The 24,414-nt window shown below is 44.2% G+C and overlaps 1 protein-coding gene across 1 annotated transcript in view; it reads right to left on the bottom strand.

Annotated features, from left to right (window-relative positions):
• Positions 1-9,803: 9,803 nt before the first annotated feature.
• TGFBR2 (transforming growth factor beta receptor 2) overlaps positions 9,804-24,414 on the bottom strand; it is a 60,692-nt gene continuing 46,081 nt past the window's right edge. Inside the window, exons 7-9 of the mRNA XM_072330220.1 lie at positions 23,811-23,952; positions 15,281-15,408; positions 9,804-12,154 (exon numbers count right to left, since the gene is read on the bottom strand). Of these exons, the coding sequence (XP_072186321.1) occupies positions 11,975-12,154; positions 15,281-15,408; positions 23,811-23,952 (450 nt within the window). The 3' untranslated portion in view covers positions 9,804-11,974. The remainder of the gene's footprint in view (positions 12,155-15,280; positions 15,409-23,810; positions 23,953-24,414) is intronic.

The raw sequence follows: 24,414 nt of genomic DNA, 5'->3' as shown, positions 1-24,414 counted from the left end.
TTATTATTATTTTTATTTTTAAAACCTTGGGTAGCATGATCAGACTTAAAAAAGAAAACAACCAACAAACTGATAGGAAGTGTTAAATGCAGAGGAGGAGAATTCAGCAATATTTAATGCTCAGCTCGTTGTCTCATATCACATACAAGCTCTGCAAAAAGCTGACACTATGTTACAAAGTGTAGTTTTAATGCCCAGTTTTCAACTGCTCCAAATCTGCATGGCCTTTTTTCCATGTTGGCTGCTGATGGGTCATCAGCAGGAGAGCGGAGTGTGTTCATCCAGGAGATCTGTTCTAGGTAAGACCCGCTCACATGATGGCCCTTCTTCATTTGGCAGAACTGCTAATTGCTGGTGCATTGTTTAAGTTTATAGGTGCTGTATTTAGTACAGTAGCTACTGTTACGTCTTGAAATAATGCATCTGTACAAGCTAATTGCAGGTTAGATGCAATTGAAGCAATGATGCCTGGCAAACGCACCGTGCAAACCATGAGAAACCCTGGCAGAGAGGTTTTCTTCCTTTAAATTGAACGTAGTCTCCCACAATTACATGTTTTTGCTTCAGACATACAATTAGATGTTATTACTCTAATTCTGTAACTACACAATAATCGTCTAAAAATTACGTTGAGAAACAAAACAAGGAAATTTGCACAGCAAGAGGTACAATGAAGAGAACGTCAAAGGTTTCAAGGCAAACCCACAATAGGAAACAATGGGTAATGGGAGTAATTAACCTTTGCTAAAATCTAATTTACGTGATGTGCGAAGCGGTGCTGCAGGAGCAGCATGGTGAGATGATAGCGCCCATTATAGAATCACCTCAGAACTTTTGTATCCCCTAACACTGCAGCCATCTGCCCCAACGTATCACAGACCACCTGCGGAGACTGGAGAAGACCTTAAAGAAAACCTAAGACCTTGTAACGTGGTAATGGTTTTGTGTATAACAGGATAAAGAGAAACTGAAAGGGCCACGTTGAAAACGTCCACCAGAGATGACCACTGTAAGCTCATGTACATCCAAAGTACAATTGATCACGTAAGGGAAATAACAGAAAGTGACAGGCACGGCCCCTCCAAAGTCTGCTGAACACATGTTCTGTTTTGATGAAGTAATTTCTTTCTCGCAAGTAACTTGGAGAGCAATAGTTTCTACAGAGCTTCTTAAAAATGGAAACTGTGATGAAAACAGTTGCCATGAAGGAGCAGAGGCCCACGGAATGGAGCATCTGCCTTTGGGACTGTGTGGTCTGTATTGTCCTTTGCACAAAGCTGCTCTTCCAAGAAGCTTTCACTCTGCCCGTCATTCTGGGAAGTGATTCCCTGGAGCTGGCAGACACTGGCACTGGCAGCTACAGCGTTATCCAGCCTGCTCTTTTTGTTCCAGGTGGAAAGGATTTTCTGCTCTTCCTCTGATTTTGTTCCCCTTTCGTGTGCTTGCAAACTACGGCTTATTTGCAGGGAGTTTTTCTGTATTTGGCATCGTGGGGAAAATGTCAGAATAGCAGAAGGGGGAAGATTGAAATCTGGACCAAAAGCAACATTCAGGGTGGTATGTTGGAGTGGTGTTTGCCTTCTCTGTCTCAGCCATGGGTTTTTCTCGATGCTCAGATGACTGTCACCCACTGCTGCTGTCATGACTATGTCAACACCAAGATCAGAGCTTCGCTGTACTCTATAAAACAGGGGAGACCAGCATAGCCTTGGGAAACTAAAACAAAGTGTGGCAGAAGGAAATGTTAGTTGTTCTGCTTTACTGAAGAAAACTTGCACTGTGGCTTTAGAAAAGTTGTTGAAGATGTTAGTAAAAGAAGACATGGTGCTGCCTGGAAACTGGGTATAGTGCAATATGAGCATAGCTGGACTAACCAGATAGCAACCTGGGGTGAAAAGCTAATTGATAGATTGGACTCCATTGTGGTATTTGTTGTAGTATCATTTGGGAAAACCTGCACTAGGTGGGAAGCAGGACAGCAGACCTAAGATGGATAGGACTATCTAGTGAGGGATTAAAATAGGTAATGCAGGAAGGAAGATGCTGCTCAAGCAGTGACATTTTCCTGCTGATACCTCTGTCACCACTAACTCATTCACAGCTGAATATATATTCATGAAGTTTTCTGGTGGATCTAAGTTAGAAGTTTTAGAGTGGTAGAGTATGGAGAACTGGGTGAGTTTAAGAGCTTGTGGTGGACGGACTCAATTGAACATTATGCATATGTGGCAGATGACAGAAAATATTGCCTTGCTCCAGGCCAAGTTTTCCGTGAAAACTATTGGATTTCAATGGACACTAAGGAATACCTGCAGAGTGATAATGCAGTCTAATGGTGATCCTTTCATAATGCTCACGTGGTGACGGGGCCACGTTGCCATGGTGGATACCCCACAGTGACACTGCTGTATGTGGGCATCCAGGGTTTGGCTGAGCAATGGGGGAGCTCAGGTGCCTTGGGCCCCACAGATCCCAGAGAGCCCCTCAGCTGAGCAATGAGTTCTAACATTACCTCTTCACCAAGACTGAAAATGTTGTCAGCAGTGTGCTGGCCACATTTTAATTGGGTGGACTCAGAACACTGCTTTCAGGCTTGATTTTATTCTGAAGCAATAAAAATGACTGTTTTTTAAAATATTTTCCTTTCCATGAGGAACACTGCTGTTCTATGGCTAGTTATGGAAGAGGATGTCCTATTCTCATAGACCCATACATTTTGAAATTCCCATAGAACAAAATTTCTGGCTTCTTTTCTTCCCTGAAGTCACACCCTTGGAGCCTGAGACCAAAGAAAGAACAGAGAACTGCAGCCCCTCTGGCAGGAAAGGAGCCCAAGATGTCATCAAGATACTGTGCTGTCCATCCTGAGATGCGATCAGTGATACCGGAGAAATGGTGTAGCCTATAATTCATTAGCTCAAATTCTGGACACCCTGAAGTCTTCTTGTGAGGTTATCTTAATGGCTTACCTTTATTCTCCCTTTTGACCTGGGGATACAACCACTCTTGAGATGTTTGTCCTCTTTGCAGCTTCTGTGTGTTTAAAGACCATTGCCAGAGCAGTCCTCTGAGACCTTACCAGGGTTTCAAAGAGGGGCAAGGATACTTTGTGTGTCTCTCAGCCACCACTGCTGCTGATACATTGCAGTGTGATGTTTGCCTTCCTATGTAGCAGCAAGTCATTATTGACTCTTGCTAGATTTGGGTTTCACTCAGCCCACCAGAGCACCGTGGCTAACTGCTTTGCATGGCTTTTCCCCATCAGATGGCTGTAGACGTAATTACTCCTGTTTAAGTGTTCTCGCTGAAGAGGATCAGGCTTTTTCAAAGCACTTATTCAATCTGTCAAGAGCAATTTGATTTGGAATTCCATCCTGCAGCATGCTTGCAGCCTCCTGCAGCACAATAATGCTTGCAAATTTAATAAGCACATGTTCCAGTCTATCACCTAGGCTACTATTTCAAATACTGAGTAGGGATAGACCCAGGTCACTGTGGAGCAGCACTGAGAAGCTCATAGGGATGTACATGGTAATTATTATGTCTTTCAACCCAGATTTGCGCCCACTCCTTACTTGAATTTAGACAACAGTTCCCTCATTTGCTAACAAGAATGGCATTTGAGGCAATGTCGAAAGCCTTTCTCAGCTCAAGATGTTTACTGTATCTTCTCCATTTACAAGGGCTACTGCTCAGCAGGAAACCAAACCGTAGCAACTCCATGTTGACTTTTACCCTGGACAAGTGCAAAGATAAGCATGAAGGGATCTAAAATTTGTTTCGCTAATCCTTTTTGGAAACCAGGGAGGGATTCCACCCAGCTCAGCAGGTTTGAAACAATGCAATACATGTAAAATTTTCTACGCTACTCTTACCCTGTTCTGGCTTAAAAAATTATCTTTAATTGCTTGATTGCAGCTAGAAAGAATCATAGAATCCAAGATCCTTAGAGTTGGAAGGGGCTTTCAAAGACCATCTAGTCCAATTCCCCTGCAGTGAACAGGGACATGCACAGCTCTACCAGGTTGCCTAGGGCCTGATCCAGGCTTGAAAGAAGGCTGATACAACAGAATCACAGAATCACAGAATCACAGAATGACCCGGGTTGGAAGGGACCTCAAGGATCATGTAGTTCCAACCCCCCTGCCTAGCAGGGCCACCAAACATACGTCTTTACTAGATCAGGTTGCCCAGAGCCCCGTCCAACCTGGTCATGAACACCTCCAAGGACGGGGCATCCACAACCTCCCTGGGCAGCCTGTTCCAGGACCTAACCACTCTCCTAGTAAAGAACTTCCCCCTAACATCCAACCTAAATCTTCCCTCTTTTAACTTAAAACCATTTCCCCTAGTCCTGCTATTATCAGCCCTTTCGAAGAGTTTGCTCCCCTCCTGGGAGTAAGTTCCCTTCAGGTATTGAAAGGCTGCAATGAGGTCACCCCGCAACCTTCTCTTCTCCAGGCTGAACAAACCCAACTCCCTCAGCCTGTCCTCATAGGGGAGGTGCTCCAGCCCCCTGATCATCTTCGTGGCCCTCCTCTGGACCCTTTCCAAAATCTCCGTATCTTTTTTGTACTGAGGGCTCCACACCTGGACACAGTACTCCAGATGGGGCCTCACAAGAGCAGAGTAGAGAGGGACAATCACCCCCCTATCCCTGCTGACCACCCCTCTCCTGATGGAGCCCAGGATCCCATTTGCCTTCCGGGCTGCCAGAGCACACTGCTGGCTCATGTTAAGTTTCTCACAACCACACAAGTACCAAACATTTTGGCATTTTCAGCCACATTTCCTTGCCATCGTGAAGTTTTTCTTGATGATTTTTATTTTCTATGCTGTTCTTGTGTTTTACTTCCTCAAAACTTCAGAACTGGAAGAGAAGGCCATTGCTCCCATCCTGGAGTATTTAGCTTGATCAGACAACGTTGTAGGAGCGCTATTTCCTCAGATACTTGCACGAGACGTTAAAAAAAGAGGTCCTTTCCCTGCCTGTTTTAAGATCCCTTTGTGAGGTTCCCTGCTGGTTCCCTCTGCAGTCATGGAGAGAAAAGACCACTGAAGGGCCTGTGCTGTTCTCGGTCTTTGGACCACTTTACTTATCCAGAGATGTTGGAGGGAATCTGCTGCATCTCTTTTGGGAGAATTTTCTTAAGAGAAATAGGAAAATATTTTACATCCTAAAGTGGATCTTCTGCCAAAACATTTTTCTCTAAACCTAATAAAACCAAATTAGACCGTTCCCCAGCTCAGGAATGAATTTTGTCTGGTTGTGTGTTATGGATATAGTAAACAATTTATACAAGAGCAAAGGCTGTGTTTAAGTACAGCCGAATCCTGTTTGGTTTTCTGTGATTAACCTAAACAATTTATAAATGGATGAAGTAAGTTAATTTAAATCCTTTTTTTCCATTTCCTTTGGCTTGGTTGAGATTGATTCCTTAAAAGCTACCATTCCAGAAGTGATTTCAAGACATATACATTCACAAATGTTAGCATTCCTGCAATGAAATAACTTGCCTTCTTCTTTTCCTTATTCAGTAAGACTTATATATCCTCTCCAGAAGTACTTGGGCTGAACAACCTGCTCTCGGTGGGAGGTGCCATTAGTGCCTTGAAACACGGGAGCACTTTGCTGTGCCATCCAGAGCATCCCAAGGAAGATGTCAGTCTAACCCCATGCACAATGCTTTTGCAGACTCCTTGCTGACAATTCTGAAGTGTTGGCGACATTGAAGTGTGGAGGAAATGTTGCTCCTGGTCTTCAAAGAGGGGTTAGCTGCAGCAAAAGCACGAGTAAGGCTGCATGAAAAAGTGCAAGGCTTATCAACAGGAAAATTAAAAGTCCTGGGGTGAGATTTATGTCCTGCTCAAAACCTTTTAGCTAATTAAAGCTATAGCTGGCCTCCTTCTGCCTCCAAGAACACCGTATGGATAATGGACAGCAAGCACCTTGGTTGAAGAGGATTGTTCCCTGGCTTCAATTTCACCCACAGAGGAAAGCTCGCCCTTCAGAAACAGAACTGGCTGCAAATGTCAGCAATTACAGGTTCCACTAGCTGAGTGCCTTTGCTATGGATGGGGTGTTTGGGATGCACTGTGTGAACCTGCACAGTCTCCATGGGGCTGCACTTTGGTGCAGCATCACATAGTGCCTCCTCTTGGGGCTGGGAGTAGCTGTTCTCTGGGTTTTCTCACTGGAGCCTGTCCCTGGGAGCCTTCAGTTTAGTGTTGTTAGAGGAAAGAAAGATGAAACGCTGTTTCTGTTGTTGCAGGCATTCATACACCCTGCACAAAAGGCTTTGCTCTTTTGAAAATGGTGTGTTTCGCTTTAAACGATTTTCAAGTGATCATCACAGTGATTCACAGAAGCAGCCCAGAGCAGGCCTCGTATTTTCACAGCAATCGCTGAGTCTACAAGACTGGGAGGCATTCTTCAAACACTGCCAGTGCATGCATTCCGATTTAATATTGATGTATTTATGATCTTATTTTACTGGATGGTCAGAGCAACCGGGATGGATCACTGCAGAAACCCTCTATGTCTTTGCATATGTTTACAGGAAAATCAGCATATAAGGACTGGCCTTTGCATGCTAAATATTTGCAGCCACAGACAGGCAGACAGACAGATGTTCATCCCTGAAGAGATTTATCCTGTCTACTATCTGAGAAACAGAGAGACACTTTTCACCCCATACAGGAAGCACAGAGGGGTGCTCCTGTGAGAGGAAGCCCAGTGGGCTGATTTCGGGGGAAAAAGTGAGCCCTTCCTTCTCCTTAGTGAGAGGTGTGCACGGCCCACATAGAGGTACCTGGTATGTGATGCCCAACAGTGGGCACACAGTTGGAAGATGGTGGCCTGGGCTTCCTGGCTGGAAAATGAGAGATTAATTGGTCTCCGTTTCCTCTTCCAGATGAAAACTTTTCTGAAAAGTAGGAGAAAGAAGGGGAGGGCTATCAGCCCCTCCCAGGACTGTTGTGGATGCCCCATCCCTGGGGGCATTCGAGACCAGGCTGGATGTGGCTCTGGGCAGTGGTTGGTGACCCTGCACATAGCAAGGGGTTGAAACTCGATGATCATTGTGGTCCTTTTCAACCCAGACCATTCTGTGATTCTAAGATAGCCAAGTGATGGCTGAAGCTGGGCAGAAATATCAGGAAGCTTGGCTTTGTGGGTTTCAGAGGCAGCTTGTCTGAGGATCACTGTGTTCAACCCTGCCTCCTCGAGCAGTTGACCACTTTATTTTTTCAAGACTTTAGCTACATAAATGCAACTGTCCGAAGAGATTGGTTTGTCCTCATTAAAACCAAGAAAATACTCCACAGCAGATAATTTATGAGCTGGCTTTTGCCTTTGCCTCTTCATGAAGTGATTAGACAGAGCTCAGAGCATTCATTATTCAACAGATTTAAATCTATTTCCCGGGCTCGGCCCTCCCAGGAGCCTCTCAATTTGGCTGAGTTTCAACAAACTGCTGGCTTTGCCCTCAGCTTCCTGCCCAGGATTAAGGCCTCTCAGCTGCCTGAGGTCACAGCTGGGTGGGAGGTGGTTTGGGCACTGTGAGCCAATGGGCTCAGGGCAGCTGGCAGGGCACACCACAGACTCAGGCCAAAAAAGTCTAGTGGGCCCTGTATGCTCCCAGGAGCACACATATAGCTGAAAGCACACCAGCATCCTGCAGTGAGGTGCATCACTTCTACCTACACTGAGCTCCAGCAGTTTTGGCACCCACCAGAGCCTTCTGACCATGATCATGGTGTGAGCCCACTTGCATGAATTTCCGCCAAGTAATAAAGGTGGTATGAACACAGCCAAATGGCATTCAGGAGCCACAGGCAGACGGATTGGAGCAGGCTCTGTTCTACCTTCTTTGTGGCTGGAGGGAAAAACTGCCATAGGCATTTTATTACAAAAATATTATCAATAAAATAAAATAAAATTAAATTAAAAAGAAGAGGGAAAAAAAAAAAAACAAACACAAAAAAGAGCAAGAGAAGGATTTGGGGCTCAGGAAATGCATTAATCAGCATTCCTCTGAAAGCAAAGGGAGCCTTTGGGTCCCAGCACAGCTGGCATGACAAGAGGACAGTGTTGCAGGTGCGGGACGCACAGCCCAGTTTGTTTCCAGGAGCATTCAGAATAATGATACCCTAATGTCTCTCTTGCTGCTTTTTTTTTCCCCCCTTAGGAGCTGGAGCGTTATTTTTTTTCACTGTTTGTGGCTTTTCCATTAACAACTGGAGATTGCTGAGCAGGAGTGAAATCCCTTCTGCACTGGGAGTTGTGCAAACAGGTTAACACAGAGCTAGGACACTTGGCTGTGCTAGTTTAGGCCTCTGCATGGGTCAGTAGTAACCCCAAGGACTGCTTTCTGCAGTGCAGTTTGTCTGTGTACCCTGGTGCTAAAATGCTGATTGACATGCATAGGGATGGGAACTAGATGATTTTTAAGGTCCCTTCCAACCTAAGCCATTCTGTGACTGCGATTGATTCTATCACTCTGTGATTGATTCTATGACTATTTAAGAGCTGCTCACAGAAAAGTATTGAATACTGTATTTAGGATAAGAAACTGGGCAAATGACTTAACCAAAAATGAAAAATTGATGCTAGATAGCATGCTTTATTTCACAGAAATTGTGTATTTCAAGTCTGAAAGGTCTCCGTAGTTTGCCTGCTACATTTTTAAATGCAATTTGTATTTGTTTCCACAACACTCTTTTGCCTTGTCACACCAAAAAGATGTTGACTTTAATCCAATGTAAACAGGATGTCAGGGCTTGAAGATCTTTGCACAATGCATGGCCAGCAGTGGGGAGCGGTGAGGGGTGAGTAGGGCAGAGCCATAGCTGGGGCAGGACACTGTGACACTGGGCAGGGCACTGCTCTAAATAAATCATACAATCATAGAGTCATTTGGGTTGGAAGAGGTTCTTAAAGACCATCCAGTCCAACCCCCCTGCAAGGATCAGGGATGCGTACAGCTACATCAGGTTCCTCAAAGCCTGACCTTGAGTGTCTCCAGGAATGGGGCACCCACTACCTCTCTGGACAACCTGTGCCAATGCTTCACTGTCCTTATTGTGAAAAACTTCTCCCCTATATCCAATCTAAATCCCCCCTCTTTTAGTTGAAACCATTTCCCCTTGCCCTTTCACAATAGTTCGTGATAAAGAGTCTATCTCCTTACCTACATGTCCCTTTAGATACTGAAAGGACGCTCTCAGGTCTCCCAGCAGCCTTCTCTTCTCCAGGCTGAACAGCTCCAGCTCTCTCAGAAAAAACAGTTTTTGGGGGGCTGTTGAGAGAGGTATCCAGCTCTTCTCATACTCATCAGTTTCTCGTGCTCTGTGCATGCCCTGCACAGGAGGGGCAGCTGGATGAGCACTCTGAGCGCAGCACAGAAGCCGTGCGGCACAAGCACATTAATCACACCCTTCCCTGTGACACAGATGTAGTGTGCTGTCTTCTGGCTCTCTTTAATACCAGCACCAAAAGGACCGAGGTTTAACAAAGACCTTATCTGCACTTGGGATTGAGCTAACAGTAGCAGAGAGTCAGCTGTGAATCCCCTTCTCGCCCCTCCCTGCAGCCAGAGAAGGTTTTACATGGCAAAGGAATAGCCACTCTGCATCCCTTTGCTGGTGCTCATCCGGAGGGCAGCAGAGGGACACGTGCAGTGGCAGCTGGACATCCCAGCATCTGATGAAAAAGGATGAGAGCACATCCTTTCAGGATAGGGATCATTTATAGCAAGAACTCCCTCCTTATTCTGGATGCTCCAAAGATGAAAGACAAATTTGAGTCGGTGTTATTTTATTTGCTTCAATAAACATTAGGTTTATACAAAACAACAAGGTCAAAGAGCCCCCCCCCCCCCCCCAGCCCCCGCCCCCCCAAACACTGTTTACAAAGCAAGTTAAGTGCTTGAACCATTTGATAAAGAAGAGTATATAACGTTCACATTCCTATTTCATACATGATGTACAGGTGAAGTATTCCTTAAAAGAATTTTTTAAAAAATATTCCTTTACATGTAGTAGTAAAAAAAACAAACAAACAAAAATAACAAAAGGAAATAAATGTCAGTACTGTCAGTAACCTCTGAATGCCATTCCCTGACCTTCAATGTGGGTGGAGGGAGAGAAAGAGGCCGCGGCCACCCCCAGCCCGCCAGCCCTGCTGTGCAGCCTGCAGCAGCGCCTCGCTAGATGGCAGTGGCCCCGCAGCTGCATCGCTTCCCTTGCTTTTTTTTTCCCTTTTCTTGTTGGAAATTCAAGTCCCTCTCCTCTCAAATCTGACACAATGTCCTCTCAGTCCTGCTGTAGTTGCTGAGATTTTGCTCTTCTCTGTTTAAATATTTTGGAGCAGTTTGGTTAAAATGAAATGAAAGGGGATGGAATACCGTTTGAAATGAAGTATTTTTCACTGCAGGTCAGTCTGAGCTCCTATTTAAATGAGCATGATTCCTATTGACTTACTTGGCAATATCTTCTAAAATAATATCAATGTTTATCTGTCAAAGGTGTTCAGTGAATTGCACCAGACATGGTCCTGTATGGGACTGCTCTGTGCTCAACTCTTGGTTTCTACAGCCCGCTTACAAGCCAAGGGAAGAAAGAAGTGAAAAATGACTGCAGAACTCCTGAAGACAAAACTGTTAGCATTATTAAATGCACTGCTGTCATTTGTATGAGTTTATATACATCAACTGTCCTCCTAAACATTGTGGATAACTAAATTCCCACTACAGTGCAGAGAAGAGGGAAGGATATGCCATGAACCTGATGACGTGGAGCCTTCCTTCACCTCTAAGGTCCCTGTGCAAAAGCAAAGGCACTGGGCATTGTCTCTCACTTTTCTCTAGAAAGCGTGGAACAGAGTCAGGCTGCGGCATGTCAAGCAATTAGATATGCTGTACCAGGAAAAAGTCATTTGTTCTCACAGCAATGCAATCAAGGTAAAAGGGAAGGGGAAAATATAAGTACAGTCTGCATTCATAATGCAGAGCAAATATAAAACATCTGCTTGGATTACTGCTGGATGCGTCTAGTTGTGCGGTTTGGGGGAGGGGGAGGGAGGAGGGGAAAATCTCATCCCGCTGCTATTTTGCAACCTGCTTGCAAGCAGCATGAACTCAAAGCAATAAACACGTAACGCTAATGACCTCTGCATGGAAACACAGGTGGGAGGGACCAAACCTCCTCACGCTCCCTCCCACTGTGGGAGGCTGTGAGGACATTGGGGTTAAGGCAAGAGGGCAAAGACATCCCCGAATCTTCTGCAACACGCTGCAGGCAGGAGCACATAGTTAACAACTGCAAAGCCAGATCTGTCTCCTTGCCATGAGATCGCTGCTGCAACTGTCGTCTCCTGGGTCACAGCTGGCTGTGTGCAGCACATGCTTCTTCTTATTGCTCACTGTTCCCATCTTTTTGGCAGAGTGCTTAGTGCACAATTGCTAGTGTCCTGATACACCAGCCTCCCCAGGAGCTTTCCCGATGGGGAGAAATCTCTAATGCACAGGTAATTTCCTGCAAGCATTTTTTAAACTCTTTTCTTCAGAGCATGGCTGTTTACAGATATATAGATAGATATATACATACACAGACATTTTTAATAGACATGTATATATATATATATATAAAAATAGCAATTTCATAGTTATATACAGGCATTATTAAAGTGCATAATGTTATTGGCTATTCTCAAATCTCGTTTCCTGAGGAAGTGCTAACAGACTTAGCTCCTCCTATGACATGACACTGGCTGTCTATGCTGGGGTACGACACCCACTCCCTGGCTTATAACTCCCATGCATACATCTCCCTGCCCAGAACCACAGCTCAAAGGGAGTAGTGACAGCCTCAGTCCTCCAGGAAGCAAGTCAAGGCACTGATTGTGACTTCTTCCTCTGCCAAGGTAACGTGCCTAGGAGCGACCTCCCTCCATTTTGGAGCTCTTGGGTGTGTGCTACTTGGCAGTGGTCACAGAGCCGTCCTCAGGGATCTTCTCCTCTGAACAGCTTCTCCCTGAGAGCTTGTCATGGTGCTTGAACTCACTGAAGCGCTCCGCCACGCACTGTGCCGTGAGCCGAGCCTCGGGGTCATGGTCCCAGCACTCGATAAGGGTCTCACACACCATCTGGATGCCCTGTGGAGAACACAGAGAGAGCACTGTGGTGAGGGACATGCACAGCTAGACCAGGTTGCTCAGGGCTTGATCCAGCCCAGCCTTGAAAGTCTCCAGGGACGGGACAACTACCACATCTCTGGGCAACCTGTTCCAGTGCCTCACCCTCCTCACTGTGAAAGACTTTTTTGTTTGGACCAATAGAATCAAGATGTTTTTTAATAAATACGATCAGAATAGCTAGATAACAACTTCCCACTCAACCCATCCCTTCGCATGGCTGAATCCTATTTGTACTCTGTTTTTTTTTTTTTTTTTGAACAGAATCCTGATTGCCAGCAATATCAGGCCTGACATCAGCCTTTATGAATTCTCCACAGACAAACTAAAACTGTGTGCAAATATGGGCCGCAGTCCTGCAAACACTTAAACACATGTCACTCACAGATGTAACTATTTAACCTTCATTTCAATGCCGATGCACATGTTTACAGGAGCAAAAAAACAGTTGCATCTTTGTAATGCATTTTATAAACATGAGGCATTTGCCAGGAAATGGTGTGCTTTGCTTTATGACACTAAGAGCCCATTAAGAGGGATTTATCTTAAACTTCTTATTTAAAAAAATAACATTTCACAACACTACATTAATTGTATAATTTACCTAATTGTGATGTTGACTGATGTCAATGTTAATAGCAGAACGTTACCGTCTGTATACAAATAACATTAGTTTTCTGATGGCATTGAAATTACAAGCAGTAAATTAAATTAAATATTAAACATTAACTTGAAATCAATAGTGCAACAAATCTCATTAAGGGAGAAAAAATGTAATATGTAAATCCATTCCAGAATTTTATCACGATGAATAATGAGTTCATTATGAAAACACGACTGCAGAGGAAGGAAATGAATATGGAAGAGCTATTACAGTAAGAGCAACTTCTGAGGAGTTCAAAGCAGATCCTCAGCTGCTGCAAACTGTCACAGTCCTGCTGAAGCCCATGCGTCACCCAATTGTAGATAGCGCAATGTGAAGCACTGAAGGGATTCAGACAAAGGGAATTAAATCCACCTTCACTAAATGTCCTGGGATCACGTTATTGGGCATTCACTTCCTGCCTTAGATTCTTAACTGAGCCCTGCTGGAGCCAGCTGTGCCCACACCAGTCACACACAAACACAGGCAGTGCATCCCAGCTGGCAGGACATCCTGTGCTGTGCAATGTGGGTAGCACCAACAGCCTCCAGCACTGCTGGGACCCTGAGCCTAACACGTGCAAGGAGCTGCTGGTGCTCCCTCACCAAGGTACAACCAGCTGTGTCGCTGCTACTACTGCCACACTGTGTGGTGTCTGCAAGAGTAGCTCAGGCCTGAATGCACACAAGTCTCTGGGCCACTTAACGATACTCATGGCCTGCATTAAGCGTCAGTGACTTCTGCTTCATTGGAGCCTTCACCATCTTCTACTACATGTACGTCATCTGACTCTTCCCAAATGCAGAACAGAAATATCTGCTGACAACTTCTGCCTTTGCATTAGCATAAACAGGACAGGCAGTGACGGATTGGTACTAAGCTAGATTTCCTTTTGTTCTTGAGACAACTTACTGTCCTCAAGACTACCGATTACAGATCTTCCTGTTGTTCTTCTATTTCCCTAATAAGTTCTCTACACTACTTCTTTTTTTTTGTCATGTTAAGACCAGGACTTTGGGATATTTGCAGAAATGTTCTCACATTGTTCCTAATTTTAAGCATTTTCTTCAACTTTCTTTTTCCTTCCCAGTGTGCTGGCTCAGGATTCTTTCCTGCTTTGTTAATTGGGCTCTTCTAAATTTCCACATATTCGCTACTGGTTTGGACTTCCTTTTGCCTTTGTGGAAAATAAATAGCTGCAGTCAGCTCTTGATGACTTTTACCTGTTCATACTTAATTAAATATATATATATATATATAATTGTGGTCTTTTCTATTCTGTAGTCCTGAGCATGAATGTAACTTCTCCTTCACAGTTCAACAGATCAGTTAGAAGACAGCTGTAGCTATAGATCATAGAAATGTCAAAGGCCTTTCAGTACTGGCAACATCAGGTACTCAGATGTCCCTCAAAACACAGCTCTCCTCCCCAGTGAGGGCATCCCTCCTCAATAACCCTGCTCATTGCAGATGACAGGTCCAGGAATGGCGTGCACTCTGCCACAGTCATTAGGGAGCAGATGCGTTGCTCCTGGTTGGAGGAATGACTGATTACAGCCACTCACAGGGCCTTTCCCAATTAAGTGTTAGACTATGATTTTAACATTTCAACTGGAATGAAAAAAAAAAGGAGTGTTACTGCTCCTGATGGAAATACCAGCTGATCTTGGTTGCCTGGGCTTTTATAAATGTTTGTGATGCTTTCCTTTTGTCTGTAAAGAACACTTCACATATTTCACTGATAAGTGGAATAACCAAGCCTCACTTCTCTGATAGGGTTCTCGTTTTATCTCTTCTGATAAAACCGCTCAGAGCAAAAGTTAAGGAATGCATGCCTTTGGCTCTTTTCCATTCAGCTTCAGCTACTGAGAAGTTGGGCTGCAACTATCACCTAGGAAGTGCTACCATGATGTGTAAGAACAGAGAAAGCTGACAGAGAGCTTCCCAACATGCCAATGACAGCCACTACACTGCCCCGAATAAAAACAAACAGACTTGCTGATGACTCACTTCCTATTTTCGTAAACCTGCCAACAACTGGGATGCCATTATTACTTTTCTCTCTGATAAAAAGTGCTGAGATTTGTTTTCTCTGCTGATGGAACCCGTGTGTAAAGCTGCTCTCTTTGACCTTTCAGAGCCTGCACACAGTGTACTTTAAGGCCCTAATTATTCTGTGGCTGTCTGGATGACTGTGGGGTCTCAGGTTTCTATTATTTTTTGTTTTAATTTGGTCACTTTCAAATTACACTGGTGGGCAGCAGAAATCTCAGGGATTTGGGAGCAGGCATGATGCAGAGCACTGTGGTGTCTGAACTATGGGCAGCACCAGAGTCAGTATGTGATAGAGGAATGAGTGCAAAGAGACCCCTCCTGCTGAGCAGGACACAGAATTAAGGCTCAGGCTTTGGGCAGCACCTAGATGGGCTTTGTAGTGCTCTTACCTGATGGTTAAGCCAGGAGCTGGGGATCTCGGGTCGCCCTCTGTCTCTCAGGACATTGTCCTTCATGCTTTCCACGCAGGGATGTTCTCGCACTTTAGAGCCGAATGGGGGCTCATACTCTTTCACTTCTGCCAAGAGAAGAAGCAAACACAAGGGTATTCAGCTGGGCTGCATGTGTGCCAAGTGTGAAGGGAGCTGGCTGTTCTCTGGAGGAGTAGGAGCCACTGATTAGCTGCACAGTGCCACCGTTCTGCCTGACCAGTTCTAAACAAAGCAAAGCCAGTTGGCATTTTCAAATATGTTTCAAATGTGTTTCTCCCACACACCCCCTCCGTCCCTTTTTCCTTCCTAGCCAGCTAGACAATTTCCAATTAAACTCTTTAGCACATAATCATATTAGCAGCAGTCAGAGCATCAGAGTAACATTTGTGAGCCGTACAGTCTCCGCTGAGGCAAAGCACACAAGGACTTCAAGGTGAATTTTGTTTGAGCCACATCTGCAAGAAATGGTTATGCTGGTCCCCCTTAGGTTCCCTGGAGTCTCTACATACTTACCAGGTGAAAAATAAACTGAAATCTAGGTCATAGATATTAACATGCCAGATTGCCAGGAGGAAACAGTTGCTTGAAAAAGACAAAGGTACAACAAGAAACAGTGCTGGAAGCTTCCATACTGTCCTTGCTTATTACTGAGCCATTAGTAGTCTGCTCTTATTTTAGACCTATTTCCTAAAATAGGTCAGTTTCAACAAATAATGAAGGGGGGACAGTTTCCTGTAGGGGCTGCTGCCATTCTAGGTTTTCTGTGCATGCTGCGTATTTTCTTTGCTTTTCTTTGGGGAGAGAAAGGAAGAAGCAGACATACGGGATCTTTGGAGAAAACTCAAGAAATCTCCAAGAGCAGAAATATTACAGTAGATGCTGACACAATGTACAAAATGCTGTGGTTTCTTTGGGAACAGATGGAGTATTTGCTCACTGGTCTAATGGCTTGCTAGTATTAGATAAAGATTTATGAAGTTGGCCTGTTCTGCTGCCTTTTATTTATTTCTAGGAATTAATTGAGGGCAAGAAAAACTGACGTGTAATCTACTAGGCAGGTTGAAGAATGTGAGTGTCTCGAAGATGTGTGAAGAGAGATGAACGAGATGGGAGACACAGTACTGTTGTATAATGTTGCAACCAAAGTTCAAATACAGTGTCCAGTACTGTTCACTTCTCTCGAGGGGCATTTTATAGTAAAAAGAACCTCTGAGAAGGGTGATAACAATGATTAAAGGCCCAGAAAGAAACGTCCTGTTAAGGGAAGAACTGGTAACATTTGGCTTGCTTACTTTGGTACAAAATACAATATCAAGGAAATTAATGATGAAGATAACATAGATCAGATCATTCTGATTGTCTTGTCTCATGATGAAAACAAAAGTAAAAGGTGGACTTCTCTCCAGAATTTCAGAGACAGGCTGTAGATCTCATTACCAGGTGATGGCCACAAGGTGAAGACTACACCAGGCTACAGAAAAAGAGAGACAACTAAAAGAATGGCCCAAGACACAGTAACAAATATTTTGGAAGGGATACTAAACTTCATGCATTAAAGTGTCCAGAGTTTAGCAATCCAAGAATTGTGCATGCATTGTGGCAGATTACCCCACAGATGTCTTCCTCCTTTTTTTGTCAACCATTTGGCGCTGGTCATTCTGCACACAATTTTGTTCTGACTGACTATAGTTCTGAAACACAAGTCCTATCTTCTCATAAGTAGAATACTTTCTTTAAGGCCAAAGTCCACTTTGCTTTCTTCATATCAGTTTCACCCACATTATCTCAGTTAGAGATAACTCGGACAAACTAAATTTACAAAGCTTTAACTTTAGAAGTTAAGTGGGAAGTTGTCATCTTGCAGGTCCACTCTGGAAGCACAATGGAAGCACAGTAGAAGCACAATGATTACAAAGCTGATACCTTTGCTTTCAAAGCTAACCAAGATGGTAGAGATTGCTGAGGAAACTAAATAGCATGATCTATCTGGGCACTTCCTATACATCTCCAGCAGGTATGGTTTGTATGTAACAGCAGTCCTGGACACCCACTATAGTCTCAGGAAGCTCCTTGCAATATGCAGCACTAGCACAGAAGATGATTCCAGCCTCTAAGAGATGTTGGGACCAATCCATTAAAGGCTGCAGAAGAGCACAGGTGAGACAAGAGCATGGGAGACGTGGAGCAGTGGCACTTGTGTGGTATGACACTAACAGATGTTGTGAATGTTCTGAGCACTATGTAAGTTACTTCTTATGTGAACAGGCCATCTTGAGCACGTATATAATTTTTATTTCAATGAGTCCCTGCAAGCCAGGCTCTAGTTTTGCCCTACTGTGTTTGCCTCAAAGGAACGTGAGTGACAAATCAAGGAAAGCTGGTTCAGTGCTGCCTGTTCCCTCTCACTGAACTTAATCTGAAGGCCACTGAGGTTTAAAAGACTGTTCACTTTGTAGAATCATATAATCAAAGAATCATGGAATCATACAATCATGGAATGGCTTAGGTTGGAAGGGACCCTTGAGATCATCTAGTTCCAACACCCCTACTATAAGCAGGTACACCCAGACTTAAGTGCCCCAACTCTCTCAGCCCGTCCTCACAAAAGAGGTGCCCCAGCCCTGTGATCATCTTTGTGGCCCTCCTCTGTATCCACTCCAACATCTCCATGTCCTTCTTGTGTTGGGGTCCCCAGAACTGGATGCTTCAGCTGGGGTCTCATGAGAGCAGAAGAGAGGGGCAGAATCACCACCCTCAACCTGCTGGTCACACTTCTCTTGATGCAACACAGGATATGTTTGGCCTTCTGGCTTGCAAATGCACACTGCTAGCTCATGCTGGGTCTTCCATCAACTGACACTCCCAAATCCTTTTCCTTAGAGCTGTTCTCAAGCCATTCTCTGCCCAGATTGTATTTGTGCTTGGGATTGCCTCTACTTGGTGAAAGGGAAAGCCTTCCTGGGGAACTGACAGGTTTCTAACGCATTTCTCCTATTCAAGAAATTCCTTCTATGCTGCTATTTTTTGTCAGATTTGCATTTTTGTTAAGAAGGAGAAATTGAGGCCAAATGCTAATTTTCTGTAATGACACAATCATGCTTTTCCTCACACTGCAAAAGCATGCAGCATCTTCTTGCTATTTATTATCTTGCTTCTCTCTCCTTCAAAAAGAAAAGCCCACTGAATCCTCCTGCAGTAAATCATCCATATGCTGTGGAATCTCAGGTGTCAGACACATTCTGGAGTAATAGCTGGGGTTATTCATGGATCATGTTGGCATGCTTCAGCAGATGTAATAGGTGTCAATTTGAGGCAGGTTAAGATGCCTGTTGCTAGATACTTGTGCACAGCTGTATACAGATGCTGAATCTATTTTTCATGACTTAAATGTTTCTTCTGATTGTTTTCAGACCAGTTAGACACTAAAAATGACAACTGGGTGAAGTACCATAAATATCTCAAGTATTCTGAACCACAGCACTTTTACCATTCAATAATGGACAAGTTTCTTCAACTTTAACCTCTAGCATTTAATCTTTATGGTTGTGAGCTACCTTGCACTAATAATCAGTACACCTCTGCTTCCCTTTGACACTGGCATTGCCATAACTCTCAAAAAGACTGGGACTGGATTTTTAGCCCTGGAGACATTACTGAAAATCTATTTGTGCCTGATGAATGCTATAGAACATTTGGCAGTGAACTCCTCATGAAAAATATACCTCTCGCACGTGATCCTGTGCTGTAAGCTGTCTGTAGTGAGATTTTCTTCCTTTAAGTCAGAACTGCACACCTGCAAACCCAATCAGCACTTCCCCATGTGATATGTCTTTTTCTGTTTTTTTTGTGGGACATCTTCTCCCGCTGGAAGATGAAGGTTTATTTGAAAAATTAAAGCAGGAGTAAGGAGGAAGACAGCTAGCAAAAATCAGCTGTGGAGCACAATCCATAGCAGTGACCTTATGTTTTGGAACTTCTGATCCTTTTGAAAAACCCCTTAATTTAGAGCATAGGAGGGAAAAGCCACAGAGGGAATAAATCAGTTGATGATGCAGTTAGTTAATGTGATAGCTTACATGAACACACACACATCTGCATGTGCAGATTGTCTATCCTCATGCTAGAAGAATCTGGGTGGTGGTTCTACGTAGCTGTTGCACAAAGGGACTATGCAGAGGCTCAAAGCCATTTCAAGTTCAAGTTTAAGGAGTTGTCAGATGCTTACTTCACATTTTCCCTAGGTTTCCCAGATCCACTCCTTCAGAATATGAATACTAGCTGGGACGTGTGAGGATGCCCTGGGATGAGTGAACTCACAGTGCCGTTTTCCTTGCACAGACATGCTTTAAGTGATTTCACATCTGATGATCAAAGATACAGTCACCTTTTCAGAGGTTAGGAGTGTACAAACTTTGCCATCAGAGTATGATTACAGGCTGCTTAGTCATTGTATGCTGGATCTTGAAGCGGGAAAGTAGAGGAATACAACAAGTGCCCTGCGGGGAGATCTTACCTACTGCTACCTGGGCTTGCTGAAGGACAGCACTTAGTACTGTGGTGACACACAGAGAATTTCTGGGATCCAGGCTACTGTTCCACAACAGTGGTGACACTGCCCTTTGTGGGCGTACCAGATGTGGGATGCATGCCACCACATGCTACTGGTGCCATGCAGACACGCCTCACTTGGGTTCCTCTTCATAAAGAAGAGGCTTAAACCAGGCCCCTGCTGCTGCAGAGGCTTCAGGACTGATGCACAAGGACAGACCTAACACACAGGCACAGCCCCACCGCACAGGCTATCAAAATGTTCCCTGCCACCAGAAACTGTCACCTCTGTACACTCAGTGTGATGGGTGCCACACTTTCCCTGAAGCACAAGATGCACAAATGCTTAGTTGCCAAACTGCGCCTCTTGGTTGACTCTTTCCAAGCAAGCGTAAGATTAACCAGCTCTTTTATTCACATTAAACAGAGCTCTGGTAAAATGAGGCTGCTATTTCAGACGCAGCTCTGCTGCTATACCAAAGCCAGCCACCCCTCCAGGCTCTGTGACACCGTATGAGCAACGTTGCCATTTTCTGAGGGGTTTCTCTCCTTCTTCACCAGCCCCATGCACCCTGAGGCTCTGTTCCTCTCCTTCGCCCTTACTGCCCTCAGTAGTCCCCTGCCTGCAGCAGCTCCAATACGAAGCAGATGGTTTCCTTTTCTTTCTAGGAGGCTGTCGTAGAAATTACACTTGCCTCAGTCGCCAAAGCTGTGTCGCTCTGAAAGCAAGAGGTTGAGATGAAAATTGTATTTCTCGCAACGTGCAGCATCTGGTGCACAGCTGTTGTGCTGAATGAAATACCGAGTTAACGGCAGCGTGGAGCAGCTGAAGTTCTCCCCAAAGTAGTATTGCTGAGTTTCTAAATATGCCTCTTAAATTATACTCCGGTGAAAAACCAGTCAAACTCGATATTTGCCTCTGTCTCCCTCTCCCCTGTGCCCCATTTCTGCTTCTCCATATTTAGCACAACAAAGTAACAACGAACAGCACGGCCCTTCTAGAAAGCTGATCCCCACCTGCATATTTACTATGGCAGCTTCACGGTATGGATTATGCTGCTGGGTATTTTTGTTTAAATGTCTGCTGACTGAAAAGGCCTGGCACTCTGCTGAGACTGTGCTCAACAAAGCTGCTGCAGTGAAAGGACCTACCTCCATCAACTCCCACACTCACCAAACACCTGCACACCAACAGACAAATCCTGAGAGCACCCTATGTATAAGAAATAACTCATCCTACCTTTAGCAAGGCAATTAGCCCCTCCTCTCCCATGATTTCCCCCTGCAGCATCAGGCTGCTCTTCGAACTTCCCCAGTCCTTCTCTAGTGTAAGGGAGCCCACACTGCAGACAGGCTTGCACTGGGGAGACAGCACCTACATCTTTCAGGCTCCTTTGGAAAGGCTGCAATTAGGTCAGTCTGCCCTGGTTTACATGTAAAGTCATTTCTCTCAGCGCCTACCAGGTCAGGAAATGGAGGGGTTTGCGTGAGTGGAGGCAGCTCCTCTGAAGGGTGCAAGGAGGGGAGTCTCACCAGTGACAGATGGGGAGAGAAAGCAGAGAGGGAGTTGCAGACATGAATCACTGTAAGGGCACTTCACCAGCTGGTTGCAAAGAGAGTCAGACTGCACGAACCGAGAGCAGATCAAAGAAGGAAATGAGAGAAACTGTGCAATGCTGCTGTAGCTCAGTACCACTGACAAGATAAGGGAGCTGCATCCTAGGAGTTATATTTAGCTGCTCTGGTTGAAGACACTAAACCCAGGTACTACCCACCACAGATCTGCCCAAATACTCTTGCAGCTTCACTGGGGAGTTCAACCACCTGGAAAAATGACAGAAGTATGGAAACAAAACTCAAGAAATGTGTTTCTGGAGATGAGGATGACTGAGGAGTGGAATGAATAGGGAAAATTGAAGGCATGGGCTAAGGTCCAGCTTGAAAGCAAAGGGGATGATGGGCCAGAGAAACATCTCCTTTTCCTAAAATGATTTCAGCTCTTCTCAAGGTTATAAGAGGTCAGTCTCTTCTGGCTAAACACACTGGTGATTTCCCTTCCTTATGAAACTCCCTTTATATCCTCTTTTAGGCAGTTGCCTTCTGAGAACAGCAGCAATAAGGTTTGCTCTTGCCACAAACTCCATTTTACTCTACTCAGCAAATATGAACAACAGACTCAGGCACCAGCAAAGATAAAAGACTCGACAGTGAACAGCTCATACTTATATTAATAAGGTGAGCTCCTAAATGCAAGAAACAGAGAGAGCTCAAGAGACAGGGCAAAGATCCTTTTTCTCAGGTTTTAAATCTTCTCAGCTGCTCTTACAAAGTGCTAATGAAAGGCTGAGGTTTTGCCAATGCATTCAGAAACATACATGACCACAATTGTTAAATGTGGATAGGTTTGCCTTGGAATATGCTAGACTTCAAAAACTTTTAGTTTTTGGAGCACCATGTGTTTTTCCCCTCAAACATTTGACTAGAAAAAATGTTTCATGTGTTTCTGCTAGCACTAGCTGTTTGCACACCCTGCTTTCCTGGCAGGGTGCAAACAGGGGCAAAACTGTTTGCCCACAGTGCAGCCCACCCACAAAGATCAAATACTGGTCAGACAGAGAAAGAGACTGAGATGCAGGCATTTCTCCCTCCTGCACACAAACATCAATGATGCCAAACTGCTATGGCGCAGACTGTTCTCAGAGACCTCTATGGATACAGCTTTGTGGTATCCCACGGATGTTAGCAGAGAAACAAGAAACAGCTATATTCACCTTCCAATAGGACACTGGTTTTCTCCTGTACACTACATTCCCCATACTGTAGTGCTCTACAAATTGTCTTGTCTCTGTTTCAGCCCTTTAAGACTCAACTGTGCCAAGTCCAATGAAAAAGAGAACCTATGTGGTTTTGGTATAGAGGTAACCAATAATAGAGTCACATATCGACCGTAATATCAACATCAGCGTTATATGCAACAGCCTGCTTCTTAGACTGCCTGTGAGAGTCCCAGACTTTTGTTAAAATCATTGCTAGACAATACAAGCAGACTGAAAAATATTATATGTAACTTAGTCTCATTTTAGTCCCTGAAGTTAAAGTGAAAATCTTCAAACATGGCAATACATAATGCAGAATCTCAACAGCAACTTTTCAGATTTCAAGAACATACTAGCACAGCATACTGGGAATTTTGGGTCAGCTTTAGGCAAAGTAGAAATGGAGATTTTGTTTCAATGAACAAAGTCTGAATATGAGAAAACAAAGTAGCTCTCCTTCGAGCTATTTTGATACTCAGTTACACCTATTTTCGTTACTGCACTTTATACAACAAACATCCCTTGGTTTCTCATGTGGATGACCCCTTGCAACATCCCAACAAAAGGATGACCGGCAGTTACTGATTTCACAAAAGAAGAAAGATTTTTGTACACCTATGAGGGCTCTTACTGAAGTGACAGTAAATGTGACACTTAACTGGCCTTCATTAGGTTTCAGAGTTAACATTCCATGAAGATAAACGTGGGACAGTTATCACTTCTTGATCTAAATATTTCATGAATCATTTAGTTTGAAAAGGACCTCTAAGATCATCAGGTCCTAGTGTTTCAAATATTCTTATACTAACAATTATTTTGGAAGAGGACAGGCAGAGTGAGTCAGTCCACGGCTACTCAAGATGGTGCAGTTTAAAGAAAAAGAGGCATTAATAACCTTCAGAAGTGGCTTACCTAACTGCAAATTTATCTTTACAGCAACGGAGGAGCAATTTCCTCATGCTTTCAGGAACTTGCCCTTGAAGCCTGCTCATACACACGTGCATCTTATATTTCTGAAGGCCTGCTGGCTTACAGCAGTCAGGCACACTAGAACAACAAAGACAACCACAAGAGCACTTCTATCCAAACATACTTTTAGAGATAAGAAAACCGACGGTGTTTACCTCCGACACCATTACAGCGAGATGTCATTTCCCAGAGGACCAAAGCCATAGAGTACACATCTGTTTGTTTAAAGGACTCCATGTTCTCAAGGTTCATCCTGGACTCCAGAACCTCGGGGGCCATGTACCTCGCTGTGCCAACCTGCAGGAGAGGAAATAGAGGAAAGCTCATGAGCTGCAATTGTAATTCATGTTTTGGATTCTGCTGTGATTTGACTTCAGCTTTCATAGAAATGGTGCCATTTGACATGTATCCAAAAATGCAAGCCATACTTGGCACAGGTTATGCTTTCTGCTGCCAAAAGAATCTGGCATTGTCTTGTCACCAACTTGACTTGCACCTCCCTTGGTAAAGAAAAAATGTTAAAAGCAAAGAAACAAACAAACAAGAACAGCGGCCCTTTGTAGATCTTTAAATATTTTTAACGCTGACAAGCTTTTTCACTCTTTGGCTGTTCACTGAGATAAACTCTGTCCTCTGGGCCTGGAGCAGTTGCCATTGACCAAGAGTGTTTCAGATGAGCAAGAAATGCACTTTATTCTTCTGCACTGCATATTATTAGAGAGAACTGTTTCTTTTCAAAGTGGTCTTAAAATGAAAGTG

The sequence above is a fragment of the Excalfactoria chinensis genome, chromosome 2 (genome assembly GCF_039878825.1).
Source record: "Excalfactoria chinensis isolate bCotChi1 chromosome 2, bCotChi1.hap2, whole genome shotgun sequence".
Lineage (NCBI taxonomy): Eukaryota > Metazoa > Chordata > Aves > Galliformes > Phasianidae > Excalfactoria > Excalfactoria chinensis.
Note: the sequence above shows the minus strand (reverse complement) of the source record. Positions and strands in the feature narration are given on the sequence as shown.